This window comes from Sphaerodactylus townsendi, linkage group LG05 (assembly GCF_021028975.2).
Source record: "Sphaerodactylus townsendi isolate TG3544 linkage group LG05, MPM_Stown_v2.3, whole genome shotgun sequence".
NCBI classification, from domain to species: domain Eukaryota; kingdom Metazoa; phylum Chordata; class Lepidosauria; order Squamata; family Sphaerodactylidae; genus Sphaerodactylus; species Sphaerodactylus townsendi.
The window spans coordinates 88,435,622-88,457,963 of NC_059429.1; the positions used below are offsets into that span (position 1 = coordinate 88,435,622).

General features: G+C 43.5%; 1 protein-coding gene across 5 annotated transcripts in view; it reads left to right on the top strand.

Moving 5' to 3' along the window:
• The window catches only part of IKBKE (inhibitor of nuclear factor kappa B kinase subunit epsilon), a 50,804-nt gene extending 36,997 nt beyond the window's left edge, over nt 1-13,807 (top strand). For 2 of the 5 annotated variants that reach the window (XM_048498905.1, XM_048498908.1), the window contains 7 exons: nt 232-308; nt 1,275-1,314; nt 2,507-2,608; nt 8,444-8,546; nt 9,773-9,873; nt 11,336-11,407; nt 12,635-13,807. In XM_048498905.1, the coding sequence (XP_048354862.1) occupies nt 232-308; nt 1,275-1,314; nt 2,507-2,608; nt 8,444-8,546; nt 9,773-9,873; nt 11,336-11,407; nt 12,635-12,668 (529 nt within the window). In that variant the 3' untranslated portion in view covers nt 12,669-13,807. Of the gene's footprint in view, nt 1-231; nt 309-1,274; nt 1,315-2,506; nt 2,609-8,443; nt 8,547-9,772; nt 9,874-11,335; nt 11,408-12,634 lie in introns of those variants that run through there. The other 3 variants (XM_048498907.1, XM_048498909.1, XR_007244685.1) reach the window with 2 other exon arrangements.
• Nucleotides 13,808-22,342: the final 8,535 nt, after the last annotated feature.

The following is a 22,342-nucleotide window of genomic DNA, read 5'->3' on the forward strand; positions in this document are numbered from 1 at the left end:
GAATCTACATCTCATTGTGCTGACCAACCATCTCTTCATACCAAGATCTATCTATGATGCTTACTTTGGGACCTATCATTTCTCCTGCCTGTTCCCTACTGGATCAGTCCTTGTGGTTCACTGGGAGTTCTAATTTGCTGTAGCCCCCCTCCCCTCTAGTTTATGAAGTGACTTTCCTGATTATTTTGTTTCTTACTTTCTTACAATTGGATTCATAACCTGGTTCTTCAGCATCCAGAAGATGGAGGCATGCCTTGACAAGATGCAGCTCATCTACAGCCAGTTCAAGAAAACCCGGAAGTGCCCGCGTGAGTTGTTGAGGCTCTCTGCCATTAAGATTGTAAATCAGAAGTTGGTTAACTGCTACTGGAACAGCCTATCTCAAAAGGTTCTGACCAGATAGGCCCCTTGAAATGCTACTGTAATGCAAACTACTCTTCTTAGCAGTGGTATTTGAAAAAAATATTATAGAACATTGCTGCACTTTGGGTTCTAGCCATCAGTTTAGCAGGACCTGTTTAGACAAGATAAAATTATGGAAAGCTGTGAGTAATTGCAAAGCTGCTAATGCCTGGGGCTAGAGTTGCCATCTGGAGGTTGGGAAATTCTTGGAGATTTTGGGAAATGAGCCAGGGAAAGTGGGATTTTGGAATGGCTGCTCTTCTTCAGCACTGCATTGACCCTACTTCTTTTGGTTACATTTCAGTCATGGCCAAACTGTTTTTCAGAGGTTTTTAAGTGTCTCAGGAGATATCTGCTTCAAGCACGGATCCCTAAAATGCAACCAGCACTGCTCTGTATTTTTTACTTCCTCATTTCATGACATTTTCCCAAGAAACTCAGTTTAGTAGGGCTTTCCCCCCATATTCTTACTTTGATATAGGTTGCCTCTTAGGAGGCGAAAAGTTTGAAAAGGCATGGCTGAGCATTGTAGCCTAGACATTCATTCCGTTCTGAGAAGCATATCTTGGGGGGAAAGGAGGACTCTGCCATGCAAGAGGATAGAATTGGCAGACAACTAGCAGTCCTTGTCCCTGACTGCAGGAAAAAAATTGCCCCCCCCCCCAAGCAAATTAAGAACTTATAATATGAAATATTGAATGATAAATGTGCATGTAGTGGGGAGGTTTTTTAAAAAATAAAAATAAAAAAGCAAACAGCATGGAACTGAGTTCCCGAATCCCGTAATTTCCCTGTTCCTCATTTAGTTCCTCTGCCTAGTAATCATTTGTCACTTATGTCTTCTGATAAATCTATCTGCTTTTTCTTTATAGGACTGTTGTACAATGAGCAGCAGATCCACAAGCTGGACAAGTAAGTGTAAGCATTCATGTACAACTTTTCAGCATGTATTCTGTCAGAGTCTTCAGCAAGCCATTACATATTCCTGCTGAGATTGATTGACGACTTTCCATAACTATTACTTCATGGTGACTGAAGAGATGAGAGGAAGAGCACCGAGGCCTCTTCCATTGACTAGAGAAGTTGTACTGTCCCCACCCCTTCCAAACCAGCAGCATGGCCCCAACTGTATGTAAATGCCTGTTGACAAGCCAACGTGTACTTGTTACATATGTCCGTGAAGATTTTTTCATCTGTAATGTCATAGAAAGAGCTGTCCTATCCCTGTGTGCCATATTAAAATGTAACATTTTTCAATAGGGTCACTTCACAGTCAGCTGTCAGGCTTCATCTGCACAGAAACCATGTCACATACAGATATGTGTCAGCTCTTGGGTAGACCAGATTGCTTGTGTGTTGCCTGCACTAGGGCCACATCTTCACTTGGGGGCTGTTGCTGTCTGCATAATTCAGGCTGTCCTTTGCATACATTGCTGCTGTAATTTGGAGCCCATCCACATGGTGGGGGCTGATTGGTAGCTATCATATACACTATAGGTAACATATGAATGGAACCTAATGTACGAGATGGCAGATTGGAAATCAGCTGTTTTTCCTCTGCTTGTGTTCCAGTTTCAGTCTCCAAATAGAGTTATGGAATAATCTGTCAATTGAATGCAAATTTCTCCCAGGCCTGCACTGATTTAAGGTTTTGCACATGCCTTTGCTATCCTTCAGTGAGGCAGCCTGAACTTTCTGAATGAAGGCATTTGGCAAAGATCCAGCTGAATTTAACAGGTCTCCTTGAGTGTTGAACCTTCCTGTGATGGAAGAAAGAAAAGAGAGCATCCTTGCCTCTTTATTTCTGTCCCACTGTGACCCAATTTTGTTGGTGAAGCTCCCCTGATTGCCAGCAGTATCTTTTTTGGTGGTCACAGGAGGTTGCTGGGAGAAGATAGGAAAGCATTCACTTCTACCAGTTGAACTTCCACAGGATACAAATAATTACTTACTCTCAGAAAAATGAATTGAACAAAATATGCTGCCATTGTTATAAATCCCAACCTCTTTTTAATCATACTGTTCAAACTGCCTTAGAAAAGTTTGAACAGAACTAAAAATGTTTAAAATAATCTGCATTTTCTTTTGGTGAATTCATACTTAGGGTGAACCTGGGACATTTAGCCAAAAAGGTTCTTTCTGTTTTTCAAGATGACTGTTCACAGCAATACCAGGCTGCTATTTCGGCACACGGAACCAGAATGAGGTAATCAGTGTGGCCCTTGAACACCTTTTCTGGTTTTTCTAAAGGATTGCCACTTTTCTTCTGACTATTTGAGTTGACATGCAACTTCTCTCTAGGAATCTGTGCTAATCTGATATGTATATTGTTATTACACTCAGTGATCCTATAAATGTGTGATTTGCTATGGTCATCAAATTGTTTGTGTGTAGGGTCACATACGTTGTGATATACATGCAGCTTTGACAAAGATTCCAAAAGATAGAACAAGGCTTCATTTGAAGGCATCGGCGAACTGTTTCCTTTGGCTTCTCCCTCTGAAGGGTGAAGGGAAAGAGGGTGAACTCTCAGAGATGTCTGGGGAGGGAGAATAACTACAGCCCTCTTGACTTGGCTTCTTCCTTCTTCATAATGTTTACCCAGTTCTTCTGAGTAAATACCTAGTGTGGTTAAGAATGGGAAAGTCTGTGATGACTGTTCTGTGAGGGTGTGAGAGTGTTACAAAAGCCCCAACAGTGTTTGGATTTCTGTAATACCCTCACACAACAATGTTATAAAGAGATGAATATGATTCAATCACTCAAAAAGCCATTTTATGGATAAAGAATGAAGGAGGCAAAGAAATTAGTCTACACAGGAATTCCTCTGCTGCTGAAGTGTTTGGTTTAGTATGTTATTCTCTTATTCTTCTTTGCTTACTAAACTTAACTTATGAATAGTACCTTTCTAGAGCACTTTCAATATATTTTACAGTGTTTTTTTCTCTTTGCCACACTTCTGTGTTAGTTGTGCATCTGTGGAAGTAAGCTATTGCCAGAAAAGCTCATATTAGGCCAGTGATGGCGAACCTTTTTGAGACCGAGTGCCCAAATTGCAACCCAAAACCCACTTATTTATTGCAAAGTGCCAACACGGCAATTTAACCTGAATACTGAGGTTTTAGTTTAGAAAAAACGGTTGGCTCTGAGGTGCACGTTACTCAGGAGTAAGCTTGGTGAAGCAACCATGCAATGCTTTGAATGGGTGAATCATGCCCTAGAAGGGTTTACTCAAAAGCAAGCCCCATTGCCAGCAACCGAGCTTACTCCCAGGTAAAGGATTGTGCCCAGGCCAGCCTAGATGTGTGTGTGTGGGGGTGATTTTCTGCCCCGCCCACATGATGAACTCTGGGCGCATGTGCCCACAGAGAGGGTTCTGAGTGCCACCTCTGGCACCCATGCCATAGGTTTGCCACCACTGTATTAGGCTTTATGGTTACTCATCAAACACAGGAGTGTAAATTTTCCTCACTAGTGTGTAGAGCATTTCTAAAATCCTCCAATTACCTAGGCATGAAGGATTTTTCTCCCTCTGCATGATTTGATCCCCAGCAGGACAACTGACATAAATACAGACATGTCGTTGAGCTGGAGGTTGGTACTCATTTCACCAGGCTGCACATTGCAAATCTTCCTGAGCCTGGGAGCTGGAATATTGATAGATTTCTTTGTTTGCAGCATCAAGCTAGTTTCTCATATTGGAAGGAAGCCATTATTAAGACAAAGAGCAGCACTTAGAGAGAATGATTTTATGTTAAATGGTGTTTGGGGAATAATGCAAGAGCAAATTGTCTGGTGGTGATGGAGAGCCAATGTATTGACTTATTACACTGGAGAAAAGTACAGTCACTTAGGGAAGTGCTTGCAGCCACAACTGGAGTTTCTTTAAATTGCAATATGCTTTTAAAGTACTGCACCTTTCCCAATGCGTTTAAGTGGGGCTGAGGGTTTTTGAAATAATTTAGTTGTCTAGACAGAAGCTGTCAGGTTTGAACAGGTTCAGTCAAAATGCTGAAATACCGAATTAAGAACAGAAGACACTATACTAAGGGCTACAATCAAGTATATACAAGGAGCAGCAGTGGTGTAGTGGTTAAGAGCAGGAGCAGTCTAATCTGGAGGAACCGGGTTTGATTCCCTGCTCTGCTGCTTGAGGTGTGGAGGCTTACCTGGGGAATTCAGATTAGCCTGTACACTCCCACACACGCCAGCTGGGTGACCTTGGGCTAGTCACAGTTCTTCTGAGCTCTCTCAGCCCCACCTACCTCACAGGGTGTTTGTTGTGAGGGGGGAAGGGCAAGGAGATTGTAAGCCCCTTTGAGTCTCCTTGCAGGAGAGAAAGGGGGGATATAAATCCAACTCTTCTTTTTCTACTACTTTCACAATATAAGGTAGATGTGTGCTATATTTTAATATAAAGTGCACAAGTGAAAATACAAAAAGCAGCAAGAGAGTCAAGCAAACACAATACCATATGCAAGAATCTTCCTATTACACAGATATCTTCTAGGGACGTTAACAAACAGATGTATGGATTCCAATAAAGTCCCTATCCAAACTAAAAGCAAAGAGAGACAGGTTATCCAGTAATTTTCTCTGTTTCGACGGAATCTTCCACATCCTCAGCCAGAGATGCAAATTGCAGTCTCACCTGAGCAGACTGCAAGGATCACTCTTTGCAAGCTGCAAGTGTTGCAAATATTGCATCGAGAGTCTAAGCTCCCTTCATCAGGTACCTAACAAAAAAGAAGGCTCAGATTGCAGTCCTAAGCAGAGTTACACCCTGAGAAGCCTGCTGACTTCAGTGGACCTGGATCTCTGCTTAATATTGTTCTTTTAGTTAGTAGTTCTGCTGAATGACATCACACCAAACCAAAACTGCCTTTAAAACCACTTCTGTATATCATGAACCACAGTCATGTTGCATAGGACTACTAGATGGCGCCATAGCATTCTCACAGGGAGTACATGAAAAGTGGAATATTTTAGGTAGATGATTTGAATATGATTGCAACGGGAAGAAATCAAGCACTGAAACTGCTGGGATTCAAAATGCTTCTCCTTGACTGAATTATGCACCTTGTTTTCAAACCTAACCATTAATTGAACAGGTGATTTTATAAACTGCACATCTTGTTATTTCAGAGATAAATACTTGGCTAAGCATTTTATTGGTTTTGCTTTAGTTGGCCATATCTAACAATTTGCACACTCAATAAACCTGAAAGGTTTTGAATAGTCAGATGGTTTCCAAAGATATAATTAATTATATTCATCATATTCCTGGAGGTTTTTTTTAGTTATTCCTTGACATCTAGCCTGTGCTTCCTTCCTTTTTGTCATTCTTGCTCAAGTTAACAGGTTTCCTACTACAGAGAGATTTGAGTCCAGTAACGCCTTAGTTTCTTACTAGTTCCTCTGTAAATTATAAAAGACGTAGAAGATAGTAGGATGAAAATGGGACTATTAACCATCTTTCCTTTGCTTACTGTGAAAAATGCTTGGAAACTGCAATGATATACAAAATGCATAGCTCCAGACCATGGTCTTCAAAACATGTGATGCAGCAACATTGCTAAAGCTGAATAGTCTGAATTTGATCAGTTACTGAATCAGATACCACCTGGGAACCTGATTGCAATTCTTTGCATTTCTTGATGTATGAAAGTCAGGAAGGATATACGTGTAATAAAATAGTAATAGAGGGTTGGATCTGAAAAAACACAAGCAGTACTTCATTGGCAGAATGGACTCTACCTTCCTTCTCTTGTCTTCTGCAACCTACTGAGCCATCCCAAAAGGCCAGGGGACCAGTGGTGGGATCCAAAAATTTTAGTAACAGGTTCCCATGGTGGTGGGATTCAAACTGTGGCGTAGCGCCAGTGGGGCTGGGCGGGGCACGACGGGGGCCTGGCCGGGCATTCCGGGGGCAGGGCATTCCTGGGCGGGGCTGTGGCCAGGACGCAGCCGCTGCACCGGTCCTTGGGCGGGAAACGAATGCACGCAGGCGCAGGCTGCCACACACGCTGGTGTACCTCCTGCTAGACTGCTTCAAGTTCTGTGCGCTACTGCAGAGAGGAGGGGCGTAACTAAGGCAAAAATCACGTGGCAAAATCACCAATTCGTAACCCCCTCTCGGCACACACAAATAATTAGTAACCTACTCTCGGGAACCTGTGAGAACCTGCTGGATCCCACCTCTGCAGGGGACCCTCAAAAAATATGGGCTGCAGTGCAGCAGGCTGATGACATGGAATATCTGTACAAATTATAGATCTCTTCTTATGTCCCTGTAGCAGATGGATACTTTTGGATCCAACTAAAATTTCTATCTAAATACATTCTTGCAAGAGGGAGAATATAATTTTTATGAAGTAACATCAGTGCTGTAGATCTTGGTCATTCAGTTCCTGGTGAATTCTGTATACCTAACGAATAACCCTTTTCTAGCAGAGCAAGCCTTTATTGGCATAGACAACAGTACAACAATAATAAAAACGGATTAAAAGCATATACAATACAGGAAATAAATGTTAGGTCGAAGGAAGAATAACCCTTTAGGTTTAAATATTTCTATTCTAGAGCAACTTAAGCATGAATTTGTAGAGCAACTTAAGCACGACCTTTTGACCCACTGCCATTGTAGAGCAACTTAAGCACGACCTTTTGACCCACCGCCGGGCCGCCTCCGGAGTGCGGGGCACTGTCCTTCAATGGATTGTCTAGTTCCTCCGGGGCTGGAGTCAGCAAGTGAGGTGTGGGGAACAAGCCTCCCGGAAGTGCCCGCTTTACTGCGGTGTACCCCAGGGGGCGTTGTTATCTCCGCTGTTATTTAATATCTATATGCGACCCCTTGCTCAGCTGGTACAGAGTTTTGGGCTGGCGTGTCACCAATATGCAGATGACACGCAGCTCATTCTGTTGATGGAGGGGGGAGCGGTCGCCGCCCCTGCGGCTCTGCAGCACTGTTTGGAGGCGGTCACTGGTTGGTTGCGGCAGAGCAGGCTAAAACTGAATCCATCGAAGATGGAGATCCTCTGGCTTGGCCGCGAAGGAGGGGGCGGGATTTTCCAGCCGCCGGTGTGGGAAGGGGTCACATTGGCGCCGACCCCTTCCGTACGCAACCTGCGGGTCCACCTGGATTCGTCTCTTTCTATGGAGATCCAGGTGGCCCATGTAACCCGGGTTGCTTTTTTCCATCTTCGTCAGGCCCGGCGGCTGGCTCCCTTCCTCTCCCAAGCAGACCTAGCCACTGTGATCCATGCAACGGTCACCTCCAGATTGGACTATTGTAACTCGCTCTACGCACGCCTTCCCTTGCGCTTGATCCGGAGACTCAAACTGGTCCAGCATGCAGCAGCGCGTTTGCTCACGGGCAGCGCCAGTTGGGACCATATCCAGCCTGTGCTACGCCAGCTGCACTGGCTCCCGGTGGAGTTCCGAATCATTTTCAAGGTGCTGGTGTTGACCTTTAAGGCCTTACGCGGCCTGGGACCCTCATACCTTCGAGACCGCATCACCCCATATGTCCTTCACAGCCTCTCCGCTCGGCGGAGGCCAATCTGTTAGTGGTCCCTGGCCCCTCAATGATGCGGCTGGCCTCCAAGCGGGCCAGGGCCTTTACGGCTCTGGCCCCGGCCTGGTGGAACACTCTTCCTCCAACTGTCTGGGCTCTGCGGGATCTTGGTGAGTTCCACAGGGCCTGTAAGACGGAGTTGTTCCGCCGGGCCTTTGGAGGGACCAGCCGCTGATGCCCCCGCCCCCCGCCTGCTCCAACAAATGGGACTCGCCGTTCCTCCCTCCTAGGGAAGATTTTTAAAAGTGGGGTTGCTGGACGCCTCTTATTATTATCGCTGCTTTAAATTGTTTTAACTAGTGTTTTAATTGTATTTTATGTTGTACACCGCCCAGAGCCCCTTGGGGATGGGGCAGTATAAAAATCTAAATAATAAATAAATAAATAAATAAATAAATTAAAAGAAGGGAGACATAAATTTTTGTTGCAAACGGCTAATTGATCAGGATTTTGCTTTACTTGCAGGAAGATGTTTGAGATGAGGAAGCATTTGAAGAAAATAAACAGATCTTTAACTACCTGGAGTGTGGAGATGTCAGGATGCCAGAATTGCCTCTATAATGTACAGGTCTTTTTTTCCTTCCTAGGACTCTGCATATGCAACTCAATTTTAATAATTCTGATAAAAAATACTAGCATACAGGGTAGATCCCATTTTATCTGAACCTCAGTAATATTCAATTATATGATTCCACAATGTGGTTGCGTGTACAGCTGTGTCACAGAACTGCATTTGTTTCCATACACCAAGCCCGATCAAGCCTCTGGATGGGTTCCAGTCTTTGGTGGGTTTTGAAAGGCAAATAGGCAGAAGTAAAGGAAAACAAACCAACTTGTGCAGGATAAACAGTGGAGCAGGATCTGATATCAAGAACTGTTCTTCATGCTTCAAAGTCTTGGATTCAGACTACTTGTACACACCCTTGAAGTCCTTGGAACTAGAAATGTCTTGCAAATTAATGTATTATCAAAATGAAAAGAGGCGTTAGAACTCTACTGTGTATGTCCTGTCAAGAGTCATCCGTAATAAGGGTGTGATCTCTTGATATCACCTCACACTATAGCAATTTGTAGGGTTTTCCCTATCAACATCTGAGGAACGTCATAACCTATTCCTACAGCATCTGTTTGGCATGCAGAAGGTCCCAGGTTCAATCCCTGACATCTCCAGTTGAAAGGATCAGGTCGACAGTAAGTAATGAGAAAGACCTCTCCTTGAGACCCTTGAGCGATTCAAGTTCAGAAACTGCCAAAGCTAATTCGTGGATAGTGGCAAGTAGATATGAGAACAGATGGGGGGCAAAAAGTAGGATGGACAGATTGAACTGTTACCAGCCTCATGCTGCCTGGACACTTTTATATAAACCTACAGGATATGTATAGTTACATAGGTTGTCTGGGAGACTCGAACTGAATGGATACTGTTTCACATATAAAATAAACCCATGTGTTGAGGCAACAGTTGCAAGCAGCTTAAGAAAAGAAGCCACAGCCACACACTATATAGAAAACTAATTGTAAAGCAGAACCCAAGACAGCTTACAATAGAAGTTACTCTCAACAGACGTAGCAATACTTCTGCTGCCAATCTGAGTAGGCATTACTGACCATTACTGAGCAATATTTTACATCATCAGCTCTACTTTTTTCATTTTTAATTTTGAGTGGCCTGTAGAAGTATCCATGACTTTCATTTAAGCATTGTGTACAATTTCATTTTCAATACCATCAAATAATAACAATTTAAGTACTAGAGATGCCTATGGTAACATATCCCTTTTCATTTTCTTGAAGGTTTTGGATAAGCTGCCACAGAGAGTCCTTCAGGACAAAATAGCAATCAGTCCTTCTTCACAAGGTTACTCAAAACAGAAACACCAGGCTATGATATTTGGGTATGTAGGCCCTGATGTAATTGCCATGGATATGGATGGTTCCAGTGTGCACTCTTCTTGGCACTTAATAATAGAGGATGGGTTAGGGTTTCTGTAATTTGTGGTAGGAAAGACTGTTAGGAGGTTGTTGCAATCCACAATCAGATTCCTTATGATCCTTTCAGGAACCTTATGATCCACAATCAGACACTTATGTTCCTTTCAGGAATAACCCCCCAAAACAGTTTTCTCAACTGTGAGTGTTCCAACCAACCTATACCCAAATGTTATGAGCTCTCAATGCCTTCCATTCAGGTATGCTTCTAATGCGCTACGCAAGGAGCAGTAAAGGTTAATGTTTGTGCTGATCCAAAGGTTTTTTTTTTAAAAAACCCAGAAGTATTATTTCAACTGTGAGTTAGGGCATATCACATCTTAACAGCTAAAAAGGTTAATTTTATGAGATATACTTTTTTGCACCATCATCTTCCACTTGCAGTATTACAACCCGCTTGTCAAATCTCACAGTTGGGAAAAAATTGTTTGGGCACTATCATCTTCACTATGTCCACTAGGCAGCCCAAGGTGCTTGCGTAAGGTGTTAGCCTTGGAGTGGCACCAAACAGACTGGCTACTATATCTGGCCATAGTATCAGGGAGGTGACTCCAGCACCAGTGGATGGCTGGTCATGGAAAGCCTGCTCCCTCCCTCCCTGGATGAGGTGGGGCAGGGTGTGCCCTGCTTGTGCCAAGGTGGATGAAGTGGATGTGCACCCGCCACTGAAGGAGAGGAGGGCTGACAATGTCTTCCTGCCTCCCCAGGGTGCAGGGGGAGGTGAATAAGGCACCAGGGCTCACCCGAATGTCAGGGGTAAGGAGGAGGGGTGGCAATCATTCCTTGTGGTGTAGGGGAAGGTAAGAAGGGTGGCTGCTAGCTAGTTCCACCTCTGGGACTCGCCCTGCTGCCAGGGGCAAGGAGAGTGGGTGTGGCCTTCCTGCCTCCCAATGAGGGGGACAGCCTGGATGCCCTTGCTTAGGGGGCCCCAAATCCTCAGGCCAGTCCTGTCCACAGTCTTTACCACTCCCTACTACTTTTATTCACACACACCAACAGTTTGATGTGCAGGTCTTGATTTAAATTTTGAATACACTTTGCTATGTTGGCTGCTTGATTCAGTTGCTGCCATCTCAGCCCTTGCCATTATTGATTCTTTATGACAGTTTACATTTATAGTATTGTAAGAAAACATCAGCTGAGTTTGGGACACTGGCAAACTCTTACAGCAGCAGAGTGCAGGAGCAGTGACAGGAAGTGAAAGAAATAAAGATTTGGAGGTTGAATTGGTGATGCTCAGATGGCCTGTAGATCAGTAATAGGGGAGGAGCATGGCTGGAGAGATACGTAGTGAATATTGACCATTGGGAGCTCTTTTCTTGATTAGAGATTTCAGAGTTAAAAAGCTTTTTCATATGTCTTGTGCAGAATGCAAGAGCTACAGGAACAGATGAAAATCGTAGCTCACAATCTGCAGCTCAACAACATCATCATCCAGCGGTAAGAGACTCTGACATTTCATGGCAGCATGCAAGGTTGTTTCTCAGTTATGGTGCAAAGTGTACAAGAAAACAATGGTCTGGTGTGCATTTAAAGAAAGGTCTGCTTCCCCCGACAGTAAAATAAACAAGACCAGTTAAAACAGTTTCTTTATATTCATGGACAAATTAATTTTTTTCTCCAGATCTGTTTTTGTAGATTTATAAAATCTAATCTATGAGGTTTCTAAGGTGAATAACATCATTTATAAACTATCATATCTTGCATTTGCAAAAGGAAATTAAAGGCCAAATAGCCATATGGAGTTAAAATGACCTTTGTTTACCAAGTCCAAATTAACGTATGTTGCATCACTTATGGAAGATGCCCAGGCACAAGGAATTCCCTGCATTCCAACTTTTCTCATGGAGGAGATTATCAAGAGACTACTCTAGGGTGGTGGAAGAAATTGGATCAGAAGTATGGGTTAGGAGATCTTGGGTTCCTTGCGGCCTTGTGCATAGGATGTTTTCCCTACAACATGAGAGACCCACAACAAAGACTGCTACTTGGGTGCAAATCTCAAATCAACACCATTCTTTTAAGGAGTGCCTAAATTATGCATCAAAGCAGTGCCTATCCCTGCCAGCAAAAAAAAAACCTAAGGGGAGGGGACTTGGGACATGTTGCTTCACTAGTGCCAACAGTAACAACTAAGGATGCTTGTGCAGTCAGTCTAGCCCTAGCATTGTGATTCTTGTTTATTTGTTGTGATGGTTATATAGATTTAGAGGAATCAAACAGTATCTTAAGCATGCCAGGTATTTAGCTGTGTTAAGAATTTTGTCATACATGCATGTCCTTCCCCCTTGTCAGAAGCCTCCTTTGTTTCATCTGCATGTCTGTCTTCCTTTCTGATTTTTTTTTAATTTAGAAAACCAGGCACTAATTCTGAGTGCTTCCAAGAGAACCTTGTTTAGCTGTGTATGTCTGGTTGTCACAATAAGCAGCTTATTCTGGTTCCTCACAAATCAAGCAACATGGAAAAAGCTCAAATTGATGAGACCAAATTTATCTTGTGAGAGTTCTTCTATTTCTGTCGCTATCTTTCTTACTTTTGTTTGTTCAAAATGGAATATTGTATGGCTGGTCACTGGGGACAGTTACTGTATTATTTCCTTGTTCTGGGAAAAAACAGAAAACAAAAATCTTTAATCTAAACCTTCTTCTTTGACTTTGTTCCTGTAGGTTAAATGGCTTTTCATCCTCACCAGACCTGTAAGCAAGAAAGTAGTTCTCAGATCCTGAGACAATATTGCAATGTGGGCAAATTGCAATGAATTTTCATCCATCACTTGAAATCCTCACAATTTTGTCGCAAAGATACCAACATATTCTACCTCCTTACTCTAGCACTTTAGTGTGGTTTTGTCCCACTTGTCCAATTGATTGGTACGCTGTGGCTTTGAGATCTGACAAATTTGGAGCATCCCAGCAAGTGCATACTGGGAAAAGATTAATTTGCAGATGTCTGGTTGTCCTGAAGCTCTAAAAAGCATGGGAGCCGTGAAAGTTAGAGGAGGGGGCCTCAAAGGGTGAGCTGGAAGCTATAAAATCTATAGCAAAATAATTATATGTATTACATGGCGAACACAATAAGTTCGTTAAAATAAATATAAATACTACACAGGACCTGGAATACAGGCTGCATATAAAAACATCAGAATAAACTGTTACAAAGATCTCAAACAACGTTGATGATACACTCATTATAAACAACCAATACAGGACTATACACATTGGCCTTTTAGCCTTTCCTGGTCATAAATACAAAACATGATTATTAAAGGCACATCCAGAAATATACTTTATAAGGCATTTTGATCTGAAAATAGAAAACCTTACCTCTTATGTGGCCTGATGTTAACTATTAACACAAACCATGGGTCTTGCAATATGGAAACTTGCTCACACTGGAATAAAATTGCCAGTGTTTCCAGATGTTTGTAACATCAGCCAGTGGAATAAATGTTAGTTTTTAGCCACTGGATCTCTGTTTAATGAAGGAAAAGTGCCTCTTATACATTCTAATTTTTAAATTTCTAACCAGAACAGTTTTCCTCTCTGATTGTGACTCTTTGGGCTTAGGGTGACCATATTTATGAAGTGGTGGAGGTGGTCAAGCACAGCTTGTCAAGGGCCACACTAGGCTATTAATGAAATCCTTCTGTGAACAATCCCCTGCCTTATGGCCCTCTGGCTCATATTAGCAATTTTACTGTTCCAGATTAATCTGATCCATCTGTAAATATTGGATTAAACATTTGAAAAAGCCTGGTAAAAATGTTTGTAATGCAATCAAATGACAAAAAAGACTAGTGCTTCACTGTACGACAAAGAAATAAATATTCTGTTGAATAACTCCCTTTGAACTTATGGGAAAGCTGTATCCTGATGGATCGATCTATATCCGTGGTGGCGAACCTTTGGCACTCCAGATGTTATGGACTACAATTCCCATCAGCCCCCGCCAGCATGGCCAATTGGCCATGCTGGAAGGGGCTGATGGGAATTGTAGTCCATAACATCTGGAGTGCCAAAGGTTCGCCACCACTGATCTATATGGTCATATACAAATCCTGATAGCCCCTGCTCTCTTGGTTTTTTAAACAGGAAAAGCTACTTTGGAAGGGGTTGGTTGGTTGGAAGTGGAGAAGTAGTGAATTTCAGTAGTTTCTCTAAGGCTTCCATATGGCTGTGCAGAAGTTCACACTCCCTGAGTAGAACTGAGCCACCAGCGAGAACTCACCCTACTGGGAGGCCAAACAACCTGCCTGGCACCAATATGGTACCTGCGCGGCTGGCTTACAGGGAACATTGATGAACTGCAACCCTCCCCCTCCCCACTCTATCCCCAGCAGTTCATTCCTGAAGTAGCTTCTCCTTTTTAATGGGGCTGTTTTAGTATAATTATATTTATTTGTGTGTACTGGCTACAATAACCTTCAGATGAGAGCTGAGAGGATAACAAATATTGTGAAACAATAGGAGCCAAACAAAGTATTCAGTAGCAAATAAGGTTTGCCGGGGGGGGGGGGGGGGGGGGGTAGATGTTGAGGCATATTGTTGCAAAAACTTATTACAATCCATACCAGTTTTTAACCTTGGACTTTACAAGGCTATCCTCGGAGGCTATCTGCTGGCTCAGCTGTGTGCCAGCAACCACAATGTGTCAAGTGATGATATAAAAGAAGCCCTGGGGTCTCTGGGGTTGCAAGGCATTAAGATGATATTGAGAAGCTATTTGCCATCAGAGAAGCAGCTGCAGCCTCCCTGCCCTGCGTCCTATTCAAGCTGCTTAGGAAGTGATTTATGGGCCCAAACCCCAAAGGGTGGCACGCAGGCAGAACTAAAGGTCTCCAAGCTGCAGATGGAGCTAAATGTTGCAATCATAAATGCATGTAGCAGAAAAATTGAATGGTTGTGCTGGATGTTGGGATATCTCCTCCTCTTTTTGGGGACAATGTTTTTGAGTGAAGAGTATGAAAGTTTAAAGGAAAATTCCCTTGGCACTCTTTCCCCCCACCCCTTAAGAGATAAATCATTGTCTATGAGCTGTTAATTTCCTTCTGTGCTAATAAGGCTAAGTCTGCGCTGAGTGACATTGAATTTTCATAGCAGGCATCTGCCCCTGGTCTGGAAACTGACTGACTGAAAGTAGGCCTGCCGAGTCCAAAACTGACTTGAGCTACAAAGCTAAATTCAACTAAAGGGCATTTCAGCTCTTCTCCCACTTTTGGTGGTCACACTGGGGGAAAAAGAAGGTACTTCTAAATGGGTTAGAATCAGATTTCTGATTTGAAAAACTGGCAGTTTTAAATGTGTTTGTTATCAGGCTTCTGAATCCATTTGGTGGCCGTACTGCAAAGTTGATTTACTGCAAAGTTTCAACCTTTCTGAACTTTACAATTCCTATGTGATTTCAGTGAGAGAAGTAAAATGGGGGAAATGGAATTCCTAAGTATGTCGGTCAGTTTTACAGTCTTCATAGCAATAGAAGCTAATAGTGTGTGTGGTGTGTGTGTGGTGTGCATTGCAGGTGTGCATTGAGGGCATTTAGAAATTGATTTCCACTGTGTAGGTTTGTGTATGGATGAAGCAACCACGTAGAGGGTTGATCAAATACAAAAGACCCAGACAGATGACACACACTCAAATACACTCCCTCCCTAACAGTGTTCCATTGACCGCACCATGTGTGAATGTTCCTCATGCTGGATGAATGTATCAAACCTCTGGGGAGGGCCCACTGATATACAAGGAGTTGAATGTGTGATGGAAATGTCATATGCATCTTTTACTTTAACAACAGAAAGGGACCCCATCTGAATAATGTGCCTTAGAATAAATATTATTCATGTAGAATGCTGACTCTTCTGCATCTTTGAGTAGCCACATTTTTCAGGCTGAGGTAACCTGACACTCTGTCATCATGATCGAAAGACACTAAAATGCTCCCAGGCTCCACTGTAAATTCAGGCTCTCATAGCGAACAAATATCTCACTTTCTGACAGTGTAGTTGCATTAACCTTAAATAAAATGTGTTTGCTGAACTCTCTTGGTAGATATTACTGTCTCTCTGCTTAGTTGCTTCTATAAAGCCAGAAAGCAATTTCTCCATGGAAGAAGACTTCGCCGTGTAAATTTCCAGATCACCAGCTGCAAGACTCTATTGTGAAGGGGGTGGGTAGATGGGGGTGGGAAGTACATCCTCTGGGGTTTTATTCTCAGTGTCTGCGGAGGTTCTCTCCCCTGTCCCCAAACAGCTGACCCAACACTGATAAGTAAGTAGAGCTGAACTTGCATCTCACTCCAGAGAACTGGCTAGCTGTTACAATCATGTCTAATTTTGAACTCCCATGGGGATATAAAAATCCAAGGAATGGGCCCAAGTACACAAAGGAAATGTTTTCCTGCAAACCCAGGGGCATCCCAAGTTTGCAAAAAAAATTTTAAAAAATCAAAAAATTGTTACAAAAATACTGAGTTCTTGCAGTAGTAAATTCTGCGCAGCATATGTCTTTAGGACATTATAAAAAGATCCATTTTGGTATTCTGTGTTCCCCCAGGGTGGGAAAATTCAAGCATTGCAAGCCAAAACAGATCTTTTTCCCCACATGCTGCACATAGCTCTTGTCAGTTTCACAGTGGCACCCACCATTTTGTGTGCTGCAGCAGATTCTCTGTGGAGATTCCCCATGTAGGTTTCCTCTGCTTGCAGCTCATCTGTTTGCCGTTGCATTGTAAAAAACAGATGAATAAAGTTTGTTTTGCCTAGCGATCCCATGTACATGTTGTGTTTATCTTTTTTTTTGAGGGGGATGTCTGTGAAGATACTGTGACATGATTAGAGAAGCTGCAATATGCACATATGTGTGTCGTTCCGTTGGATGTATGGAAAGGTTGCTGTTCTTGCATTGACCTCAAGGTGGCAACTATAAAAGGAGAGGCAGATTCTGCAACACATTATACATACTGCCCATTTGAAGCCTAAATTACATTCTACTACACCTGGAATATTGTATTAGTACAAGTTGACGACGCACAAGAACGTGAACGGCATCTTGTTTTCCTCACTCCCACTATTTCGTGTGCCCCTTCCCTGAAAACCCCGGTAGCTTCTCCCCTTTTTCTCTTTCCCTCTGTTCTTCCCATCTACCAGCAAACCTATCTTTATCTGCTTTCCCTCCTTCCCTTATCCTTGCATTGAGAAAACACTCTGCAATGCTGGCTGCCAGGCTGGGAGTGCCTCAGTTTCCCCTGTATCCTATGCCACACACTATTTTTTCCTTCCCCCTTGCAACCCCCATATCCTCCCCTTTCCCTGCTTCCTTTTCTATTTCCCACATAATAACCTTTTATCTGCCCTCCCAATCTTCAGCTATGTTATTTATTCACTTCATTTGTACCCTAGTTTTCTTTAAAATGGGGACCAAAAGTAGCTTTCAGAATTCGCCTCTCCACCATTTTATTCTCACAACGATCCCGTGAAATAGGCTTGGATAAGAATGGGTAACTAGCCCGAAGTCACACAGTCAGCCTCCATGACCAAGTGGGGATTTGAACTTTGGTCTTGCAGTTCCTAGTCTGAAACTCTAACCACCTCCCCACCCTACCTTTCAGAGGTCACTGCTGCCAAACAGCAGCCAGGCCTGGCTGAGTCATACAAGTAACTTGGTATCCAAACACTTAGCGGTTGCATACAGGCCTGACCCTAATAAGTCCTGTAAAAGGCCCTGCCTTTCCCCCTGACTTTTGCAGGCAGAAACCAAGGTTGGAAGGTTGGCAATACTGTTATGGTTGCCTAGCGATGGCCACTGAGGGCATTTGTTTCTTAAACAGAACTGCTTCTAGCATTTTGTGGATTTAAAACCCCCAATCTATTTTAAAAGGTATTTGTGTGAACCTTGATCTTTCTTCATATTTGCAGAAAGTTATTTCTCGTCTGTTCATACCTCCTGTGTCTCCAGATTTAAGTTTCTACAGATTTTGCCATGTTAAGAATAAGATATATTAATTTCTAGCTCCTACAAGATTGCCTTCTGAAAATGAATGAGAGCTGCATATTGTTTACTGGATTCATTTCCCACAAGAAATATTTTTATGCTAGTAAATCTTGACTTGCACTCTTTTTTGGCTTCCATAAAAGGACTTTCTGAAACTCTTCACCGCTATCACATCTAATCTGCCTTAAAGCAGCAATTACAGAGCGGGCACACCCTTGGTATACAGGAAATGGGAATCTTTGTGTAAGTATATTTGGCTTGCTGTGCTCAATTTTTGCCCTTTCTAACTGTTTTTTCCTTCTGACTTAGATAAATGTTGGAATGTCAAAACCGTATGTTCTCTCTCCCTCACTGCGTGCGTGCTCGCACACCCACACACACAGAATTGATTCTTCCCTGTAATTTTTCAATATCTGGTGATTGTGCCATGCAGCCTTGCTGGGTTTGTTATAGACAATTAACTAGAATTTCCAACCAGTTTCTCTTGGCACACACAGACATGCTGACACATGGAAATGGAACCATTTTCTCTCTTTAAATACATACTTTCTGTGCAAAGTAGAACCAAATGCAGAATAGGTATCTGATTGTGAAAGAATTTGCAGAATGGATTCTACATAGACCTTTGTAGTTATTATTTTGAAATGAGGGCAGATGGAATTCCCAGATGAAGACAGAGAAGTATAACAGAGACCTTTTATGCATGAACTACTTACCTTATAGCCGTTTGCTTCACAGTGGGATTTTCCCCTGGTTTTTTGTTTATACCTCAGATTCTCCCTCTGCAAAGTATCTCTTGGACCATTTCTGCACAGCTAATTACACCGTTGTGCCATTGGTGTTATTGGCAGCGCTGCAGCCACAGAACATTTGAATGGGTGGGCGCTGCATGGACAGGTAGCACATCGGCTGAACCGTGGCGCTTCGAATGGCTGCATTTCGCAAATGACATTCTTTTTTCCCAGGGTAGACGTCACGGGCGTTCAGCACCAGGATTGGCTGTCATTGTGGGGGGTGGGCTCTGCAGCACTGGTTCCTGGCGGGCGCTTCGCACGACACCAGCTGCAGAGCGCCGTTGTTGAAAAGACTTGCTAATTGAGTGATTTTCAAATAAACCGTTGTGGGGCCACTGGAGCATTGCTACCTCACTGCAGCATTGCTTCTGCAGTGGCCGCCATGCGAACTCTCCGCCTATAATGCTGTTTTTACCGCCCTTTAACCAGTTTTTTTGGCCCCTGCGGAAATGGCCTAGATGAGCTGGTCTACCACTTTGCTCGCCCCATGCTTCTTTGTCTCTCCATGCAACCACTGTCTGAGGAGGTTGCCTGCTGCCTTTTTTGGGTGGGGCATCTGTGGTCTAGCATTAATTTGCTAGACCATGAAAAGTTTTATGTCAAACACCCCACCACCACCACCCCCAACAAGTAGCCCTTTCAATACTTCTGAAGTGGTGGCTGGAAGAGTAGGAAAATCTGTTGTTGTGCAGGTGGGGAAAGGTGGGGAGGGGCGAGAAAACTTGAAGGAAGCAAAACACATGTTAATTCCCTTCTGTCTCCCTGCGAAGGGAGAGGGGAAATTGCACTTTCAGACCCTTCAGAAACAGTGGAATTTCTCTAATCTGAGACTGCGGTGACTGCTGAAGGAGTGAGTGGGATGTGTGCATAACTGAGAATTCAACCCAAAGGGAATGTACACTTAGTGCAAAGAAGATCACAAGTGCATAAATGGCCACTTGTGATCTTTGAGTTTTATTATTGTTTCTACCCTGCCCTTCCTCTGAGGAGCTTCAAGCCTATGTCAAGCAGTTCCCCACTCCCTCTTTTATTTTTATGCAAACAGATTAGATAGGTATTTGGATTCATTTTTCTGATACCAGTTGTCCCAGAACAGCAGCTGTCACCCTGCCATCCTCTCTGTGCTGGCTCCCTGGGTCCCCCTCCTCCTCCTCCTCCAACAAAGCCACTCCCCTAGGGGCCCCTGGGAGCAGCTCTCCCCCAGTGTCTGGCGAGGTGGGAGAGGCCTGGCAACAGCAGGCAGGTTCAAGGGATGAGGGCATTGCAGCAGCCAAGCTGGCTCTTAGTGTCCTGGAGAGTGTGCATCTGACTGCAGCTGTGAAGGGCCAGGTGAGGGACCCACTCAAGGGAGGAATGGCCCAGGCACCTCTTCCAGGCTTTCCCAGGCCATGGACAAAACTGTGCTACTGAAATATTTGCTTTGTACTCAGCCAGCCTGCAGCCACAGTGTCTACAAGCCTGGGTATCTGAGGCAAGCTGGGGAAAGGGGCCACGAGCGTGTCTAAGGTGAGGAAGGGCTACTAGATGCACACAGGCAGCCAGTCATTATAACTTCTCAGGGGTAAGAGGACAGAGGTAGGCAAAGATGGAGGGCTGTGGGTTGGGTGTCTGTGTGGGAGGGGTGGAACAACCCCTTTAAGAAGGGAGGGGTGAGAAGGCCAGGGAGGTAGATGGAGACTAGATTCCTGTAGAACTGGGGAATCAAACCGTCAGGAGTGATGAGGATACCTCCAGCTCCACTTCTGAGGCCAACTCAAAGGTCAGAGGATAGACAGCCAAGCCAGGATGGCACCCTGACAGGGGGTGGGCACTCACACCAGTGGAATAATAAATCATATGCAACTTCATTATAAAAGAGGACTGCTAGTAGCTGCTATGGGTTTGCTAAACTAAATCTTACTAAACCAATCTTAATTTATGTTTTGAAGCCAGCTGCTTTAGTGATTAAACCAAGCATGTTTGTTACAATAATCACAGCTATGAACTTGAAAGAGATAAATTATTGTATCCTTTTCTGCATGCAACAAAGATGTACCAAAAAGATAAAAGACTGCAACACCATCACTTGACATAAGAAAGCCTCTCATACAAAAATGTCCCAATAAGGAAGTAAGACCAGAGTGTGACTATTAATGATTAGTCATTAATTCATAGGTTTGTCATAAGTAGAAGCAACATGGTGGCACGTAACATGCAAGGAACAAGAACAAAAGTGTGAGCGCCCTCTCTGCCAGCCACCCCTACGGGACAAACTAGTATCACCACCAAAATATAGAAAGATCCAAATTCTAGTCTCTTCTAGCAGACAAAGACTCTGTAGAGAGCTTGAACAAAGGGATCACCTTTTGGCATGTTCCTGTATTGTACTTAGAATGCCACTGTTTTCTGGTGGCTTCTACTGGTTACCTGACAAGAAAGGAAGATGAACCACTGTCAGCATATCCAGGGAGAAGACAGCTCTGTTTCCCTGCTTGTTTGAGAATGAAGACTGTCGAATGAATGGGTGTGGCAACAGCATCTGTCAATCTCTCCTAGATAGAGGCTATCAGAGACAGAGCTCTTGTGTAGCTCAGCATCTCCTGCAGCTGCTGCTGATGCATAGTGCAGACCTAGCTTGCAAGGCAGCATGGCAAAAAACAGATATTTCCAGAAGACAAAATGTTCTTGCTTATAAAAAAAGTGTGTTTGCCAGTAGCAAAAACTAAGGCTCTCAGCAGGAGTGGCTTTAAAACATGTAGGGTGTAATTTTAAGTAGACCTTCTCAGATGTCAGCTTTGCATTATTCAGCAGGGCTTACTGCAAGGAAAGTGTCCTGAAGATCACAGCCATAGTTTTGTTTCTTGCTGAGCTTAGCAAGCTTGCCTTAGAAGTTCATCAAGGCAAGCCTTGGAAGTTAATCAGTGAAAGAGTCAAATCAACCCTAAGGGGAAAGGCTGCAGCTCAGTGAAGGTCCCAAGTTTAATTCTGGACATCTCCAGTTAAAAGAATCAGGTAGTAGTGAATGTGAAAAACCTACCTGAGACTCTGGACAGTCAATACCAGTCACAATAAACAATACTGACCTTGGTAGACCAACATTCATGACAAGGCAGCTTCATAGGTTTTTCTATGTCAGCATCCTCCATGGGACTAAAGGTCACATGGAATCCTTGATGCATTTTTGTTAGCCACTGGTACAAGGAAGTTAATAATGCAATCTTAAGACCACTTTCCTGAGAGTAAACCCCATTGAACAGACCCAAGTAAGCATCTGAGTAAACTTGCTTAGGATTCTTCTCCAAATTCCAAAATCTCATGTCCCTGGAGCTTCCTTTACCAAGTAAAAATGATAATTACAAGGCAGGCAGGCAGGCAGGCAGGCAGGCAGGCAGGCAGGCAGGCATCAACCCCTGTTCTTGAACCAACAGTGGTCCCTAACACTAGTAAAAAGTGGATAGACTGCGTCATTTTCATGTGACAAAGCCTTATACCATGTTCCACATAAAGACCAAAGTAAAATTGTAACTTCATCTGCCATTTCCTCCTGCCTGCCCATGTGCTCCATGCCCCCCACTAATTACAGCCTGGTCCAGACCAGACAATGAGGGGGGTGTTT